General features: G+C 44.9%; 1 protein-coding gene across 1 annotated transcript; it reads right to left on the bottom strand.

The window, feature by feature from the left end:
- Positions 1 to 354: 354 nt before the first annotated feature.
- Positions 355 to 1,320, bottom strand: LOC103089209 (N-acetyllactosaminide beta-1,6-N-acetylglucosaminyl-transferase, isoform B-like). The gene has a single exon (XM_007466415.1). It carries the CDS (start codon positions 1,318 to 1,320, stop codon positions 355 to 357), a length of 966 nt encoding a protein of 321 aa, XP_007466477.1.
- Between the last annotated feature and the right edge of the window lie 18,653 nt (positions 1,321 to 19,973).

Genomic DNA, 19,973 nt, shown 5'->3' with positions numbered 1-19,973 from the left:
CTGATAAGAGGGAGCCTGTGAAGGTCTGGGGGTAGGCAGGGAGTGGCCAAGGCAATGGCCCTGGGGTTACAGCAAGTCTGACAAATTTAGGGGAAAGAAAGAACACCAGTGGGGATGGAGAACCATAATACCGATTGTGGTTAAAGATTTAATAAGATGATGAATGCAAAAGAACACGATGAACTGCAAAGCAATACCACTAAAAGGTATTATTTGGCTTGGTTAGAATACTGTATTCTAAAGAACATCATTCTTTAGATGTTTAGAGTTTATAAAGGATGCAGGTGAAAACTATATATTTCAGTTTTCATCTTCTACTTCTAATAAAAAGGAGCTGGCTCTCGAAAAGCCCTTTCAAGTATGGCACGTTGCCTTCACGTGAAATAGGAAATCCCACATACCTGGAATCCTATTAAGCGTCACCCAGAAATGTTCATCCGGGCTGAAGGTGTCTTTGGACCACTGGAGCAAGTCAAGAGCCCGTGGGTCATGGAGAACAAAGTTGGTGAACTCTCTTGACAGGGCAACGTAGGCAGAACCAAAGTAAATGGTGAGATTGTGGGGAGGAGGCGGTTTCAGTGCTGGGGTTCTTATCATATAGGAAAGCTCTTTGCCCAGGTGCTCTCGGTGGACATATTTAGTCCGTCCAATTGCGTGAGCTGGAGGCAGCACCCCTGGTGTGATGTTTTTCCCTTTAAATCCTTTCAGATACTGAACTATCTCCCTGTTGGTTTTCAGGGGGAAATCTTGCCCACAGGTGTTGATGGCGTATTTCCACGGAACCTCCAAGGCTGCAAGATCTTTGATGCAGTGCAGGTCAGCCTGGAGCCTGGAAATCCCACCATACACCACGGGTTCCATCTTGGAAGCCAGAAAAGCATTCGGGAAGCAGCTCAGTAATTGCTCCACTGCATCTTTAAATTCAACTGTCGCTTTCTCATCCACGTGAACACAGTAGATATTCTGAGGCATGTAAATAGCTCTGAAGAGCCTTGCAAAGGTGTCAAAATTGTGATGGATGACCATGATATACGCCAAAGGAAATTCAGCTTCTTCTTTAGATAACGGTGCCGTGATGTAGTGGCTTTGAGCCAGGTATTCCTTGCAAGAAGACGTCTCATAGATCATGAGTTTGTTTCTCCAGAGGAAAGGTGTTTTGCCACTGGTAAAGGATATGCAGACTTGACTCAGCATCAAAGTGTCCGAGTTATTTAGCCTCTGGAAGCCTTGCTCGCCCCCAAAATTGAACACATAGAACACGATAAAAATGATTACACAAGAGACAGAAACTATAAAGAGGTAACGCATCAATGAAGGCATGCCTCCAAGAGGAGATTTCAAAGACGGTCAAAATCTAAGGCCTCTCCCAAACTTACTTTTTTCTCTGAGTTCTTATTTTGGTGCATACTCCAGTAATTCGTGCCCTGAAGGAGACACTGTGAATTCATCCGGTTTCATCCCGGGAATCCAGCGGCTGGCGCACTCCCCATGCTGATAGAGCTACTGATCCCGCCTCGTTCTCTGCCTTTCAAACCGCCTTTGTCTACATCCCAGTAGCAGGTTGCTTAAGCCCAGCCTTTTTCCCTCCCTCTGCCTCGCAGCTCCCAACGGCTGGCTGTTGTTTCACTAAAACTGTGGTTTTAGTCTCCTTTTCCCCTGCAGATTTAGTTTCTCAGATCTCTTTTGCTTCATTTCAGAAGGTTTTTTTCCCCCCTCTTGTTACTGTCATTCAGGTAATTAATACAGTAAGAACGAAAGTTGAAATGATGCGTTCTGGCAGGCGTGCCATTTCCTGCTACTCATCCGACAGGCTGCGGCACTCCCCCGCCCCCGGCACTCCCCCCCACCCCCCACCCCCTTGTTGCTCAAGGCGATGAGCCACAGCCTGGTCCCTCGACTCTTCGAGCACACTCCACGGGGTATAATGTTGCCTCCGTTCTCAAATATGCCGCTTTAGTGAAAAAATGACTGAAGTGACAAGAATGAAAATTTTTAAAAAACCTCACCCACTGGGCTCTTTTGTAATGCTTTCTAGCTCCGCCCTACTCTTTTTCTTTTTCTTTTTTTGGCCCTACCGCGAGGCATGCGGGATCCTAGTTCCTGGACCGAGGATTGAACCCGAAGCCCCTGCAGTGGAAGCGCGGAGTCTTAAGCACTGGACCGCCAGGGAAGTGCCCGGCACTCTCTTTTCTAAAACAAGAGCTTAGCGGGGTTCCAGTCCTAGGGGATCTGAAAGTGCAAGGCTCTGGGTCCTGTGACTTTGAGGTTACGTCGTGACAGCCCCTCTCCTCCCACCGTGGTGCTTATCATAAGGGTTGAAACGGAGCAGGACCCTGTGGGGTCCTCCCTGGTACAAATTCTTTCCGTGCCCCGCCCCCCCCCACCCCGTTTCTAGTTTATAGGAAATAGGTTTCCTTCAGGCTCCTTGGACGTTCCCTGAGCTCCAAAGGGCAGATTCAAACAGTTGCTAATCAGGGAAGGGAGGGGATGCAGAAACAAGGGAGGAACAGCCTAGAAACAATACTGCAGCCTTGGGGCAGGGTCCTGGTTCTTCCTCAAGGGATACACACAACGATATCTTTGAGTTCTTCTGCGGGAACTAAGGCCTCCACCCAGGTGGAGGATGGTAACTTCAGGCTGAGGGCAAGATCCCTGGAGCACCGCCCTGCTACCTCGACACCAGCCAATCAGAACAAAGTCACAAGCCCTGTAGCCCTCACCCCAAATTTTGCCCATTAAATACTCCCCCCCAAAACCATCGGGGTTTTAGAAAAGGAGCCACCCATCCTCTTTGCATTGGCATCTTTACAATAAATGCTGCACTTTCCTTCACCACAACCCGGTGTCATTAGATTGGCCTTACTGCCCGCCGGTGAGCGGCCCTGAGTTTGATTTGGTAACAGGATGTTGGGGTCCAATGAACTACACCCCCTGATTTAGATGAGACCTTAAAACTTCACCGGAAAGCACTCGAATCCTGGCACAAATGATGTTCGGATAAGGGCACCTAGAGCGCATTCAGGTTTTCACTACCCAGAGAACATCATCTAATACTCAGAGAAGCGCTTTATACCTGCCAGGTTAAGCCTGTCAAATCACCTAGGAAACGAAAGCTGTTTGCCCCTATTTGTAAATAGCAGAGTTTTGGCTGAAGAGCATGAAGCTCTTTAACTTACAAGGTTCTCATCTTCAACCTTTTATTTTTCCAACCAGCTTTTTTCTAATACAGATCAACATATTTTATTTATGACGGCTTCTAACGTACCCATACAACCGCTTCACGCCTTCCCGTTTCACCTCCCCTTTGAGGTGAACGTAACCCCTCTGAGCCTCCATCCTGTAGCAGTAACTCCCTCTCGGAGACTGAACACTGAACACCCCCCCCCCCCCCCCCACCCCCCACCCCCCACCTGAAGAAAACACATCCTTTAATGCCCTTTCTCTCCTCCTTTCTGAAGTCTCTACCCTGCTATTAATGAAATTAATAGAACAATATGCTTATTTCTTGTTTTCAGCAGAGGTAGGAAAACCAACGCTAAGCCCCCTTGATTCAAGGCACCCTGCACTTCAGCTGAATGACACATCACCTCCTGAACCACGGTAGGTTTTCATTCTAGCTTTTATTGCTCCCATTTTTCATTATTCCAGCTTGTACATTATTTTTCTCTCTCCCTTACTAAATTCTCCTCATTCTCTAAGACCCATCACAAATAAACTCTACATAGAACCCACCTTTGGCTTTTTATGCAAAGTGGAAAAAAGTAAATGGAGCCCTTATCTGGACAGAGCAGATCAATCTAATTCTTAGTGTTCCCATGGAGCAGAGCAAAGAGAATGACTCTGAAAATATGATAATGAATGATAACGGTAAATGATACGAAAATGAATGATAATGGAAAATTCAATCCCAAGCTTCTTTTTTTCCCAAATAATACCTTTAAATATCAGGTTATAGCCTATCCTATTTCAAGACAACAGAGAGTAATTTCAGTATCTAGTTTGGCAAAGACTTTTTGGCTTAGAGTGAATATTTAAATATTTTAAATATTTGCAGTTTGACAAAGTGTTCAGATACATGACAATGAGGCCAACAGAGTCTGTTTACATTATTATTTCCAACTGGCCAACAACAAAGGGGTTCAGATTTATACAGGCTTAGGCACTGACATTAATAATGTTACTATATTGAGAAATACAGACATTAGCCAGATTAGGAACTTTCATCCTATTTGTTTGGCATTCAATCCGTTATTTAAAACAGCACTGTTTGAGTGTTGAAAATGTGGCTCTTTTTCCTATCTGCCCTTTTGGCTGTCCTTGGGTATTGAAAAATGCCTACAGGAGAACTTTTTTAAAAACCACTTGTAAGAGGGGAAGGCCATTACCTGTTCCCTTTCCTTCCTAATAGGCCATGTGACCTGCTTTTCCAGCACAGACACCAGGCATGTTTTTGCTGCTGAGACTGAACAGCTCAGCCTTCCCTACCTGCCCGTGACTGCAGGCCAGCACAAGACTGACGCACCTTTGGCTCACTTTGGAAGCAGTTATTCCCGAACTAGACAATTAATCAGGCTAGACATGTTTACCCTCTCCAGGCCGCCTTAAAAGCTTGCTCTTTCTTCCATTCAGAAGCCTTTATTGTTTTTTACATCATTTGATAATTTTTCCAGGAAACCTCCTACACTGATGGTGGGAATGTAAATTGGTGCAGCCACGGTGGAGAACAGTACACAAGTTTCTTAAAAAACTAAAAATAGAGTTACCATATGATCTGTAACCCCACTCTTGGGCAGATATCTGGAAAAGACAAAACCTCTAATTTGAAAAGGTACATGTACCCCAATGTTCATAGCAGCACTATTTACAATAGCCAAGACATACATGGAAGCAACCTAAATGTCCATTGACAGATGAATGGATAAAGAAGATGTGGCACACACACACACACACACACACACACACACACACACAGACTGGAATATTACTATGCCACAAAAAAGAATGAAATAATACCACTTGCAGCCATGTGGATGGACCTAGAGATTATCGTACTAAGTGAAGTAAGTCAGACAAAGACATATATCATATGATATCACTTATATGTGAAATCTAAAGAAAAAAGGATACAGATGAACTTATTTACAAAACAGTAATAGACTCACAGACAAAGAAAACAAACTTATGGTTACCAAAGGCGAAAGGAGGGGGGAGGGATAAATTAGGAGTTTGGGAATTAACATATACACACTAGTATATAGATAATCAACAAGGACCTACTGTACAGCACAGGGAACTATATTCAATATCTTGTAATAACCTATAATGGAAAAGAGTCTGAAAAAGAATAGATAAAATATATGTTTATGTATAACTGAATCACTTTGCTGTACACATGAAACAGTGTAAATCAACTATACTGCAACTTAAAAAAAAGAATTTTTCCAATTATGACGCTATCTAGAGCACAGCTCCAAAATGAAGAGGGTATTCTTTTTTTTGGTATGCAGGCCTCTCACTGTTGCGGCCTCTCCCGTTGCGGAGCACAGGCTCTGGACGCGCAGGCTCAGCGGCCATGGCTCACAGGCCCAGCCGCTCCACGGCATGTGGGATCTTCCCGGACCGGGGCACGAACCCATGTCCCCTGCATCGGCAGGCGGACTCTCAACCACTGCACCACCAGGGAAGCCCGAAGAGGGTATTCTTTTTGTGAAATACTGGAAGACTCAGAATCTCAGTGAAATAAAGAAATAATCAAAGGGGGAAAGGCAAGCCTCAGCACCCCTAGGCTTTCTGTGGCAAGGGGCAAGGTAGCACTCGCCTGATTCTGAAAGGCCTATAGAAGGATGAGTTGAGGGAGAGGCACGTGAAGTCCGCTGCCTGCCAGGCTAGGTCACACCCTTGAGGAAGGCGGCAGCTGGTCGTAAGGAAAATGTCATAAAAGACCTTGCATGTTGTGCTGAAAAACTTGGACTTCACCTTGTTGCCAAAGGAGCACCACCTAAGATGTTAGGTCGAGGAGCTCCCGGGCAACAAGTGCCAAGTGGAGGAGGAACGAGACCAAAATAAATCATGGTGGAAAGTACATATCAGCCGGTAAACGCATAAGGCACACATCAACGATAATAATGGTAGTAGTATTACTACTGACCAGATTGATTGACCAGACAGATTAAATGACATTTAAAAAACCACAACTTTTAATCAAATTTCTGGAGGAAACCATGCAAGACGTGCTTTGTCTTGTGTGTCATTAACGCCCACCATGATTACTAACAGGGCATGGTGCAAAAACGAGTAAGTAAAGCCTCTTAAACTAGGAGGTAAATGTGCTAGTCATGCCTCAGTTAACTACATGTCCTAGAAACAGTTCGAAGGCTCTTACAGTCGAGGCTTTAGTCCTGTAGATATTCACAGGACTTCAGATACTGCATTGAGTTTTTTCTTAAATAAAGAAATAAAGATAGGGGAAAGATTTAAAGTCCCAAGGTCACTAAGGAATTAATGGACTGGGGATTAGTAGAAAGTCTACTTTGGATTATTATTTTTCCACTCCTTCAAACTAGTAATGAGAAATACATACGTTGCCTTATTTATGTCATTTATTTTGAAATGTGTTGAATGAATGAATGAATGGAGTCCACATCCCCCATGGTTCCAGGTGCTCATGGATAAATGTTCTTTTAACTGGAATTGGGAACAGAGCAAGGGGTATCTTTTTTTCTGACAAACAAAAACTCTGACCAGATTGATTAAATGACATTAAAAAAAACACAAATTTTAATCAAATTTCTGGAGGAAACCATGCAAGACGTCTTGTGTGTCATTAATGCCCACGATTACTAACAGGGCAGGGTGCAAAAACGAGGAAGCCTGGGTTCTGGTCACTTTTCTACCTTTAGCCAATTATGTGCTCTTAGGCCCCTACTTGCTTCCTTTTTATAAAGGATGTTCTCCCTGGTCCCTTCCAGCTTTTTAAAATGAGCTACAATTCAGTCTGTTATAAGATGAATCATTAAGCAGCAGTGATGGAATCCAGGCAGTATGAGGTATGGCCCCTATCCTGTAGGAGCATATACCTTCACTAGGATTCTAAATACATACAGCTGAAAAGATAACCAATGAAACAGAAAAGACTGTGGCTCAGTTCCAAACAAGAGGATGTCCACCAAATGTGACAGGAACTCAGAGAGGAGAAACAGTTCCCTTGGAGGCAGGGTGGTTAGAAAGGGCTTCCGGTGGTGAGACAGACACCAAGAAGACATTCCAGTTGGAGAAATTACAAGAGTGTGCAAGAACACAAAAACAAGAAAGCCCAATGTGGAGAAATTTTCCAGGGAGGGTTGTAAATCTAGAACTTCTTTGACGTGGCAGCAGATAAAAACCTTCCAATCAGTGAACTACAGCCTCAAAGTACCAGGCATGTTTAGAGGGTGAGAGTATGGACTTTTGCCCCCTGTCCCTCCCACAGCTCACCAGCTGAGCCAGGGCCTGGCACACGGTGTGTTCAACGCTTGGGAATGGGTCCAGAATCATCTGCATTTGAAAGTGCAATTTTCAGCTATGGAAGAAGGAATGTTGAAACCCATGTTTGCCCACTTTTAGTTTATATGTTAGAACAGCATAGGCTAGGAGAGCCATCCATGATTTTTTTCTTCTTTCTTTTTGGCCACACCATGCAGCATGTGGGGATCTTAGTTCCCTGACCAGAGATTGAACCTGTGCCCCTGCAGTGGAAGCGCAGAGTTCTAACCACTGGACCGCCAAGGAAGTCCCCATGATTTTTTTCTTTTAAGCCGATTTTTAGCTATCTGGAGGTGTGATTTTACGGTACAAATAGTGCTTTTTTCTCTCTTCCCCCAGCACACTCCTGTACAAAGACCTAACTATAAATGTACCACATCAGCTCTGAATTCTATTCATAATTCCTCACGCATCTTTCCTTGGTTTAATTGCATGTACTAATGCAAACTTCATTATACCTTCATAATTGTTCTGGGACTTGTTTTTCCATTCTCAATTAATTGCTATCCTGGAGTTGAGAAAGAAACTGAGGAAACACAGGCTTGAGCAAAAGCTAGATTTATCATGTTAAAATAGTGAAAAGGGTACCAAAAGGACTGGGTCTGATGAAGTTTTTGTTGATGTGGCATGGAGAGGCGAAGTTATATTGGCAGAAAAGGTTAGGTAAATGAGGTGAGATGGTATCATTTCTTGGTCTCACTGCTGGCTGTTCTTTGGAAGGTCATTTTTGTGTGGTTTGCATTGTTACTGAAGCAGGTCAAATGACTCAGGGATTCATTCCTTAATTATAAAATATAGGGATTTATTTTTTTATTATTATTTTTTATATTTATTTATTTATTTGGTTGCACTGGGTCTTAGTTGCGGCATGCGTGTGAGATTGCACCTGGGCGCCCTGCATTGGGAGCTTGGAGTCTTATCCACTTCACCACCAAAGAAGTCCCTATAGGGATTTATTTTTTTCCCCTGGAACTAAGAGTATTTCACAAGAAAGTAAAGAAGGGTGATAATCTAATCCACTTTGGACAACCGGTTGTTATTCTGTTCTGGGTGGCTAGATGGTTTGTAAATGAAGCCTTTTATTTATTTGTCTGTATCTATCTATCTACCTACCTATCAGTGATGATTATGATGCTAAAGAGAAGATATTTCTGAAGCGTATCTTTCACTAAAACAATAATTCTCCCATAATTGAGGAGTCCTCCAAGGGGGTTCACTGGGGAAAATCCACCTTCTCCTGGGACCCAATCATTTTATTTTCTATCCCGTTCATCTAATTAGCAACAGGAGAAGTTGCTGTCTAGATTACAGATGCAAAGCATGATTTCAAATTCTCATCTCAGAGGGGGTAAGAAGTTTAACACACAGAATTTTCAAGGCCTAGGTGGCAGGTCCAGGAGGCGGTGGTACCAGATCATATCATGGTAGCGTGAGCTGAAGTGATCTACATCTGATTTTGATGGAGCAAAGGTGTCATGGAAACAGTTCCTGCATGCTAAAGGATGCTAAGCAAATATTTGCAAAAGACAGTCTACACAAATCCCCAGAGGCAAATGTCAAAGCCTGTGCAGGTAGGAGGCAACCTTTTAGCAGCAGAAATGTAGCCATTAGTACTATGAACAGCCTGAAATTGGGGGGCTTAGAAAATGAACAATCAATCATCCCACAAAAGTCACAGCCAATTAACATTTCAGGATGAAACTTACCACTGAATTTACCTGTGGAAATTAATTACTTAACCTTGGAAGAACTGACTCACTGTTTCAGCAAAACACTTTGTTTCCAAAAGCCAAACTGGTGTGCCTGTGACTTGAGGTTAAGGATAGTCTAGGTCAAAAGTTTGCAAACTTCTGTTTGACATCTCATTACATGGAGGGGTTGTTAAAATACAGGTTGCAGGGCCCCTGCCGCAAGACATCAGTTAGTTTTAGGTGGAATTTAATCATTTCCCTTTCTAACAAAGTCTTGGGATGAAAAGTTTGAGAACCAACGGATCAGATGCCAAAACTCTATGATTTTTTTTTCCTCAATGACCCCCACCTGATCTGTTTCCCTAGGACTAAACAATATACTGTAAACAAAACAAAATAACCAATATTTCAGGATAAACAATACTGTATAATTTGGAAATACTTAATAAACATGAATTCAAATGGTGGATAGGGCTTCCCTGGTGGCGCAGTGGTTGAGAGTCCGCCTGCCGATGCAGGGGACACGGGTTCGTGCCCCGGTCCGGGAAGATCCCACATGCCGCGGAGCAGCTGGGCCCGTGAACCATGGCCGCTGAGCCTGCGCGTCTGGAGCCTGCGCTCCGCAACTGGAGAGGCCACAACAGTGAGAGGCCCGCGTACCGGAAAAAAAAAAAAAATTGAAATGTAATTCATATACCATAAAATTCATCCTTTTAAAAGTGTACAATTCAGTGGTTTTTAGTATATTCACAATGTTGTGCAGCCATCACCACTGTCTAATTCCATATCCATTAGGTTTTTAATACCTAATTTTTATTGTTGTTAGTAAGGTAATCCACCCTTATTAGTTAAAATAATACTTTTTAACCTTTCAGAAGTATGTATAGCAAAAAGCAAATGTTCTATAAAAATGAGTAGTCTGTGTAGATGGTTGGCATCAGACCCTTAATCTGATCCCTCCAAGGTGCCCCTGCTGGCACAGATGCTAGGAGTACAGTGTGTGACAATGCTCACTCAGCCTCAGCGTTGACATTCCTGTGAGGGCGCTGAGGCTTGCAGGGTTAGAGAAGATATAGTGTCCCTTTACCATGGAAGTGACCCTTCCGCAGCTGGGGATGGTGGTTGTTCGCTTGCCCACCCACCCTTCAGGGAGCTCTCCTGACTGCAGCCCACCCACCGCCCCATGGTCCTTCACATCCTTTGCTGCAGCATCTACATCTGAGCGTCTGGACCCACCCTGCCAGTCCCACCCTCCCAGTCCCCTTTCTGCTGCCTGATGTGGTAAGGGGCAGCAGCCTGCCTCCCTTGCCCCAGTTTCTGCCTGGCCTCCATGGGACATAGCTGGCTCTTATCTGTTCTTATATGACCAAGCCTTGGCCTGGTTTTCCATTTCTTGTGATACATCCTGTATGTAATTCCTCACTCCTCCCTGACCTGGAGCCTGTCTTGAATCCAACACTTAGAAAACTCTGGAATTTCTAAGACATAGTGCAGTGGTCTCTGCAGCAAAGACATTCTACATATGTTCATGGTCATCAGTAGAGCAGGAGCCACAGACCATGTAATGTCATCCTCAGAGAAGCTTCAGCTCTGGAGGAGGTTACCTTGTGGCAGGGATTTACGGTTGTGTCGCTACCTCTCCCACAACGAGAATCCGTGAAGCTTTCGTGGCATGCGGGCCTCTCACTGCTGTGGTCTCTCCCGTTGCGGAGCGCAGGCTCTGGACGCGCAGGCTCAGCGGCCATGGCTCACGGACCCAGCCGCTCCGCGGCATGTGGGATCTTCCCGGACCGGGGCACGAACCCGTGTCCCCTGCATCGGCAGGCGGACTCTCAACCACTGCACCACCAGGGAAGCCCTGGTTATCACTTCTAATCAAACACTCTGCAGGACCACATACCAGAGCCCACATCACTTCTTCCCTAAGCAGGCCAAGGCTGTTTCCACTCTGGCTCCTGACACCAGCCACCCTCAGCCATGACCCGAAGACCTCTCCTTCCTACCAGTGGGCAATGCCCAGCAGAAAGGGAGTCAAGAGGAAACACAACAGGAAGTCAAAAGTGAATTGAAAAACCCCTTGTGCACATCAACACAAAACTGAGTGCCAGCATTAAGGCACTTATAATCTACATTAGATAAGGATTCCCTGGCAGTCTAGTTGTTAGGACTCCACGCTTTCACTGTTGAGGGTGCAAGTTCAATCCCTGGTCGGGGAACTAATATGCCATGAGCTGCACAGAGCGGCCAAAAAAAAAAAAAAATTATAGATTAGACAAGGATGGAGGAGGCACCTGCACGGACAAGCAGGACGTATGTTAAAACAGGGTACCAAGAAGTGTGAATGACACAGCGGGTAGCCGGCATCAGGAGCTCTCACCCCTACTTGCTCAATGAGGAAATTCTGAGTCTCAACTCAGAAGGTCACTGGTCTCCCAGTGACCTCCCAGCCCAGGGTCACTGTGCTAGCACAGGCTAACCCAGGACTCGAACGTGAGCAGCTTTGCTCCAGAGCTAGTGCTGTTAGTCACTGTGCCATCCTGTGCCCTTCAGGCAGGTTCAGGGACGTCTAGGTGTCAGCACCCAGATCTGCTTCATAGTCGAGAGAAATAAGGAGAGACGTTTTCACTTTCACTAAGACACGTGACTTTCTTTCCCCAGCATTCTTTTTCTTTCTCTCACATTCAGTCCATCAGCCTGTGCTGAGAACGCACCTGGGCCTGAAGCACTGTGAAATTTCTTTTCCTTTCCTTCCAGCTTCTTTATCGCTCAGAAAACCATCTGGACAAATCTTTTCCTTCGGTTCATATTGTAATTGACTTCCAAATTCCAACTCCCTCTTCAGGTGATCACATTTCTGCAGGTTTTGACCTGATCCAGGGGAATAACTGGCCCTGGGCCAAACTGGGTTTCTCAGGCCAGATCCTTGAACTGATAATAATTAACCAGGCACCTGGAAATAATCTCAAGGGACAGAGCCCTTGTGAATCATCCCTATCTCTTCTCTTTTTGCAGAGAACAATTCACCAATTGTCATGTAGATTATCCTTTAACGTTCACAACACCTCTGTGAAATAGGCACAATTACTATCACCATTTTACAGAAGAGCAAGTGAGACTTAGAAAGGTCCAGCATATTACCCAACCTCAGGAATTCAGGTAGCATTAGAGCCGAACTCTGAACTTACATATTTATATATTGAACTGCTTCCCAATAAAAACAGATTTATAAGGGTATAAAAATTCATTCCAGGCTTCCCTGGTGGCGCAGTGGTTGAGAGTCCACCTGCCGATGCACGGGATGCGGGTTCGCGCCCTGTCTGGAAAGATCCCACATGCTGCTGAGCAACTAAGCCTGTGCGCCACAACTACTGAGCCTGTGCTCTAGAGCCCGCGAGCCACAACTACTGAAGCCCTTGCGCCTAAAGCCGGTGCTCCACAACAAGAGAAGCCACTGCAATGAGAAGCCCGTGCACCGCAACAACGAAGAGTAGCCCCCGCTCACCGCAACTAGAGAAAGCCTGCGTGCAGCAACGAAGAACCAACACAGCCAAAAATAAATAAATAAATTTTAAAAAAAAGTCTGCATACCTCAACTAAGATCCGGCGCAGCCTAAATAAATAAATTAATTAATAAATTAATTAATTTTAAAAAATCACCACCATCAGAACAAATCAACATTTCATGCTTCCACAGCATTACTTCTCTGATATATTTGCCCAAAGGTAGAACTTGAATCTAATCATGAGGACATATCAGATCTGCACTCTTCCAAATTTATAAGATCTTGAAAGACACAGACAGACTGAGAAATAGTTCTAAACTGGAGGAGCCTAAAGAGATATGACAGCTAAGTGTAGCTCGAGATCCTTACTCAGGTCTTAGATTCATGAAGGACATTATTAATACAACTGGTGATACTGGAATAGGGCCTGTGGATTAAAGAGTAATGCTGTAGCACTTGATGGTTGTATTATGGTATGATACTATACAGGAGAGCCTCTTTGTTGTTAGGAAATACACTTTGAAACAGTAAGAGGTAATTTGCAAACGGTTCAGGAAAAGCATAAATGAGAGAGAGAGAGGAAGAAAGGAATAAGGCAAATATGGTGGAATGTTACGGGTTGGGGAGCGTAAGTGAAGGGCATAGGAGAGCTCTTTATACTATTCTAATAAGTTACTTAAGCCACAGAACTCCTAAAAGGCAGCCTGATGGATTAGACTGATCATGAATTAGGAGTCAGACAAACCTAGATTAAGTCATTCTACCTTGGATAGCCTTGGTTTTTCTCATCCACAAATTGGAGATAATAATATCTACCTCCCTCAGAGGATTTCTGAGAGGTATTAGATGACAGCCAAAGGAAGCATCGGTATTATCTTTCTGCTGTGTCTCCTTGAGAAAACCTCTGTTCTGTAGAATTTCTTCTTTAGACAAAATTTATATTACCTGCATCAACAAAACAGTGCCAGTGTTGGAGCTGTCTAGGATGCGGAAATAGCCCCAGTCTACAGAATTAACATAGGACAACAATTCTACTTCAAGATCGTGACCAGAGTCAGCTCTTCCCCACTTTTTCTGACCAAATAGAAACTGCCCCTGTGAGTTTTTGAAATCTGGTTTTTAATGTAGGGTGGTATATTAAGAAAGTAATTTTTCAACAGTTTTCACACCAGGGCACATAGAAGACAGTCATTTGTCTGGCACCCATTAAAAAAAAAAAAAAAAAAAAGAACAAAGTTCTCTCATCCACAGGTGTCTGGCCAAGGGTCCCCAGCTGCCGTGGGCCTTGTGTGCCATCCATGCTGCCAGGATCACTAGGTAGCCAATTTGTAGCCTCGCCCAGGAGATCAGCATGCACAGACACAGCTGGGAAGCTCAGCAGTGCACAGAAAGTATAACAAGGAAAGAGGCTCTGCCATTACAGGAATGTCTGGGAACAAACATAAAGCACTCCCGTATGCTTTCGGAAACGATGGAGCCGTTTGTAGCCGCACACTCAGAATGAGGCTGTGCAGGGCCCTGGGACCTTCAGAACAATCCACATTTCTATTCTCAGGCTCCGCGTCTTGTCAGTAGTGACCTATTGTTGCAATTAATTTGTGTGTGTTTAATGTTTTATTTATTTATTTTTGGCTGCGTTGGGTCTTTGTTGCTGCGCGCGGGCTTTCTCTAGTTGAGGCGAGCGGAGGTTGCTCTTCCTTGCGTTGCGCGGGCTTCTCGTTGCAGTGGCTTCTCTCGTCGCAGAGCACGGGCTCTAGGCGTGCGGGCTCAGTAGTTGTGGCTCGCGGGTTCTAGAGTGCAGGATCAGTAGTTGTGGTGCACGGGCTTAGCTGCTCCACAGCATGTGGGATCTTCCTGGACCAGGGCTCGAACCCGTGTCCCCTGCATAGGCAGGCGGATTCTTAACCACTATGCCACCAGGGAAGCCCTGTTGCAATTAATTTTATTCCCAATCCTGCCTTGTCCTTAATTTCACTTCCCCTCCTATCTTAACCTTCCCTTTTATGGCTTTGAGGCTAGAAAGCCACTCCACACCTAGCTTTTGCCTGACTGACAAGACCGAAGCCTTGTGACTTTACAGGGCGCAGGACTGAGCCCTGTAAAGTCACAAAGAGCAGCTAAAAACAGCTGCGCACAGCTTAGTATTCGAATGGAAAATTCTACCAGGGTGGCTGATTTACCTTCTATAAAGATTGTTATGATTTTCACCATGGTTAGAAGGAGGCCAGTTAGGATTGCAAAGATTATAGGAATTTGAAGTTCACTTCATTCCTAATAAGGAGAAAACTAGACAGACACATTTATCAATCCTCAGAGATAAAAACAAATGCTTGTGAAACTCTGTCAGACCCTGCCCTAAATTTGTCAAGCTTGGTAACACAAGAAATAGTATTTGAAGCAGCAAAGTGGTGTGCATTTCAACAACCCCCTCCTAAGTTTCTAGGTGGTCAAATATAGTTAGCACAGACCAATGCACACACATACAAATGGAGACCACGGCCAAGGGGCAAATCTTGTGAAATGGAAGAAACAAAAAGTAAAAGCCACAAAAACACTAACTGGGACTCCAGCACAAACCCTTCATCTCACTGTTAAAGAGCTGGGAGAAAAAGGTCATAGGCTGGAGAGAGCAAATAAGGTTTTTTAGACAGGAGGGAATCGTGGCCATTTGATTCTTCAAAGGAGGAGGAATTACGGTTTGCATAAAACCACAGAAAAGGGTCAAATTTCAGTAACTACATACTAGGACATTATCTTGATTAAATGGGTTGCTTTATGTTTTAAGTGTCTTAGCTAATTGCTTAGTCAAAGGATTCAGGAGGAAGAAACCTGAATTAACTTTTTAGCCATGCAGTGTGCCCTTAATTCAACGTTGGACAATTTCATCTTTTAATCCATCCAGTCTTCAAAACAAATTCAAGTGTCTTCTGCACTTATAAGTTGGGCGTCTTTGGGAGAGTAACACAAACTCTCGGTACCTCAGCTTCCTCAACTATAAAACAGAGATTGAAACAATACCAAGGTTCAAAGAAACAATGTCCAAAAGGCCGTTAGTCCTCTTCCAAGAAGACAGACCAAAGGCCAACAAGCACATGGAAAGATGTTCCACATCATTGCTTATTAGGGAAATGCAAACCAAACCACAGGAGACACCACTGCACACCCACTAGAATGGGTAAAATAAAAAGGCAGGCAATAATGAGTGTTGGCAAGAATGTGAAGAAATTGGAACCCTCATACACTGCTTGTGGGAATGCAAAATGGTACATCTGCTTTGGAAACCAGCTTGGCAGTTCCTCAAAATGTTAAACATAGAGTTACCATATGGACCAACAATTTTTTTTTAATTTTTAAAATTTTTATATTTTTTGGCAAGCATGTGGGATCTTAGTTCCTCGACCAGGGATCAAACCCATGCCCCCTGCAGTGGAAGCGCAGCGTCTTAACCACTGGACCAACAGGGAAGTCCCTGGACCAGCAATTTTACTTTTAGAATCTACCCAGGAGAAGTGAAAACATGTGTCTATACAAGGACTTGCCCAGGAATGTTGACGGCAGCATTATTCATAATGGCCGAGGAGTAGAAACAACCCAAAAGTTTGACAACAGATGAACGGATAAACAAAATATGATCTACCCACATAAGAGAATAGTAGTCATCTGTATAAAGGAGTGAAGTACTGATTCATGCTACAACCTGGATAAACCTCAAAATCATTACATTAAGTGCAAGGAGCTAGACATGAAAAAACATATATATGGCTTGATTTATATGAAATGTCCAGAAAAGGCAAATCTACGAAAACAGAAAACAAGGGGTTGTAAATGGGTGTGAGGTTTCTTTTGCAGGAGATAGAAGTATTCTAAATAAATTGGGGTAATGGCAGTGCACCTGTAAATATACTAAAAATCACTGAATTGTGTACTTGAAACAGGTGTTTTACGGTATGTGATTTATATACCTGAATTAAATACCTCAATTCTGCGGTGTGTAAATTATACCTCAATAAAGCTGTAAACTTAGAGGAAAAAAGGAAGTTTGTCTAGTGCCTGAGATTGAAAAGAACTCATGTGATGGTGATGTACCTGCCTTCTTTTGTAGTGACTAGACCTGGATTGATTGTCAGCTGTCAGTGATTTGGGCAGTAAAAGACTTTTGGGTTTGCAAGAAAGCAACACTGTTGCAGGAAAAAAAAAATGGGGCGCGAGAGGATGGTCACATCCGGGGGTCTCAGGCGAGTCCCTGGGACGGGCTGCCAAGTGAGGGACCTTGGCTTCGTGCAGGAAGGAATTCAAGAGCGAGCCAAAGTACAGTGAAAGCAGATTTTTTCAAAGAGATACACACTCCATAGGCGAGTAGGCCCCAGGGTAAGGGGGTGTTAGTTTTTATGGGATGGGTAATTTCATAGGCTAATGAGTGGGAGGATTATTCCAGCTATTTTGGGGAAGGGGCAGAGACTTCCAGGCATTGGGTCACCACCCATTTTTTGGCCTTTTATGGTTGGTCTGGGAACTGTCATGGCGCCTATGAGTGTGTCATTTAGCTGATGCATTACAATGAGGCTCAAGGTCCACTGGAAGTCGAATCTTCCACCATCTTGGGCTTAGTTGGTTCTAACCAGTTTATGTCGTGTCCTCAAGGGCTCTGTCATTCTTTTAACCTGTCTCAACACCACACTTATTTTATTTTATTTTTGGTATGCGGGCCTCTCACTGTTGTGGCCTCTCCCGTTGCGGAGCAACAGGCTCCGGACGCGCAGGCTCAGCGGCCATAGCTCACGGGCGCAGGCGCTCCGCGGCATGTGGGATCTTCCCGGACCGGGGCACGAACCCATGTCCCCTGCATCGGCAGGCGGACTCTCAACCACTGCGCCACCAGGGAAGCCCACCACGCTTATGTTATAGTAGCAACATAGGGGAATCAAATTCAGTCTGACGCCCAGCACTGTGTGTGAGTTGAGGCTCACAAAGACAGAAATCTAACTGTCTCTCCAGGACTCTGCACTTTGTCGGGTCTCCACAGACACTGACACATCAATAAACCTTCAGAAGATAAGGGCTACCAGGGAGGAAAAACGAGCACAGAGGACAAACTCTGCCTGAGGGTGGTGCGAGGTCAGAGATTTCACAGAGCTCAGTACAGTTCGGCTGGGCCCTCAAAGATAATCAGGATTTCTCTAGGCAAAGAGAGGCCTAGGGGAAAAACTGGCTGAAAGGCCAGGCGGTCTGCTTAGCAATTATACATGGAATTCAAGTGGTAGCAAAATAAAGCACTTTACATTTTCTGAATATTTAAAAGCAGAGCTTCTGGGCTTCCCTGGTGGCGCAGTGGTTGAGAGTCCGCCTGCCGATGCAGGGGGCACGGGTTCGTGCCCCGGTCCGGGAAGATCCCACATGCTGCGGAGCGGCTGGACCCATGAGCCATGGCCGCTGAGCCTGCACGTTCGGAGCCTGTGCTCCGCGACGGGAGAGGCCACAACAGTGAGAGGCCCGCGTACCGCAAGAAAAAAAAAAAAAAAATCAGAGCTTCTCAGGGTCAAAGTGACTGGCAAATTCCCTTAATTGTTGATTTTACTTTTCTAGCCCTGAACTAAGACAGCTTCAATCCCCCAAATGCATGAAGACAGTGATGTATGCTGACCTCAGCAATCAGATGACCCCCCCCCCCTAACTCCTGCAGACCCACCCACACTCCCAAAGTTTTCTGATGGATTTAGCATAGGTGGTAAGGATGCCTGCCCTTTGGAAAAGGAAGTAGGGGGGCAGGATTCCTACCCCGGGGCCTGCTTAGAGGCTGAAATAGAACTGAAAATAACAAAATAAACTTTCTGCAAAACTGCAGGAGAATTTCCTTCATTTGTCGAAAATATCGTGTTTAAGAGAAGCGGAGGCCTTCCCTGGTGGTGCAGTGGTTAAGAATCCGCCTGCCCATGCAGGGGACATGGGTTCGAGCCCTGGTCCGGGAAGACCCCACATGCCGCGGAGCAACTAAGCCCGTGTGCCACAACTACTGAGCCCACGTACCACAACTACTGAAGCCCACGTGCGTAGAGCCTGTGCTCCGCAACAAGAGAAGCCACTGCAGTGAGAAGCCCGCGCACCACAACGAAGAGTAGCCCCCACTCACTGCAACTAGAGAAAGCCCGCATGCAGCAACCAAGACCCAACGCAGCCAAAAATAAATAATTTAAAAAAATTTTTTTAAAGGAGGAAAGCAGAATTGTACTCTTTTCTCTCCCATTCATTGGCTCCTCATTCAACATTCTGCTTTGGCCACTCAACTTCTGGCCAAGCCAAAAGTCTAGGTCCTGGTGCCAATCATCCAGTTCACGTTCTCACTTTTGGGGTACAGGAGATGGGGGTGAGGCAGGGAAGTGGGGCTTAGGGCGACCAGGACCCACGCACCCAGTTAAGATGCGATGGAAGTGGCTCTATGACCGAAGTAGGAGTAAAGTGGGTGGGCAGGGCGGCTGCTTCTGGTGGGGGGAAGGAGCAGAGAAGCTTCTCTGAGGAAGCACGTGACATCTCAGCTAGCTCTGGAGAACAAGCCAGGATGAGCAGCAGAAGCAAAGAGCATTTCAGAACAAGGGAACGGCATGAGCAAGGGCCTGCAGACCATTTGTCTTCTAGGTTGTTAGGATGACAGAAGCCTGGCAGAGTTAAGAGGCTCTCAACTCATCACAGAATGCTGCTTCCTAATAAGTGGAAAGAGAAACCAGCCACTTAAGGCTCTAGGCATGTGATGTTGGTAAGAAAAGCAACAGCTGATAGGTAACCTCTGTAGGCCACATATCCAGTTTCTAGCAAAAAATTATCCCTGTACCTTCAAAACCAAAGGTTCTTCTTCTCTCTCTTTTCTTTTTTTTTGATCACACACAGAAGTTTTAAAATTGTAACACTAAAAGTTCAACAATCCACATCAAAGAAGTTCATCTGTTCCCCCTCTCTTTGAACATTTAATGAGTTTCTACAACGGACTGGGTACAATTTGTGTACTGTCTAATCCTTCCCACAGTCTGACAAGGAGATTTTTTTAAAAAAATATTTATTTATTTATTTGGTTGTGCTGAGTCTTAGTTGCAGCAGGCAGGCTCCTTAGTTGTGGCATGCAAACTCTTAGTTGCGGCATGCATATGGGATCTAGTTCCCTGACCAGGGATCGAACCTGGGCCCCCTGCGATGGGAGCACAGAGTCTTATCCACTGTGCCACCAGGTAAATCCCCTGACAAGGAGATATTTTGATGAGAATCAGGCTCA

The sequence above is a fragment of the Lipotes vexillifer genome, unplaced genomic scaffold, assembly GCF_000442215.2.
Source record: "Lipotes vexillifer unplaced genomic scaffold, Lipotes_vexillifer_v1.1 scaffold444, whole genome shotgun sequence".
Lineage (NCBI taxonomy): Eukaryota > Metazoa > Chordata > Mammalia > Artiodactyla > Lipotidae > Lipotes > Lipotes vexillifer.
This window is presented reverse-complemented; position numbering and strand designations above follow the sequence as displayed.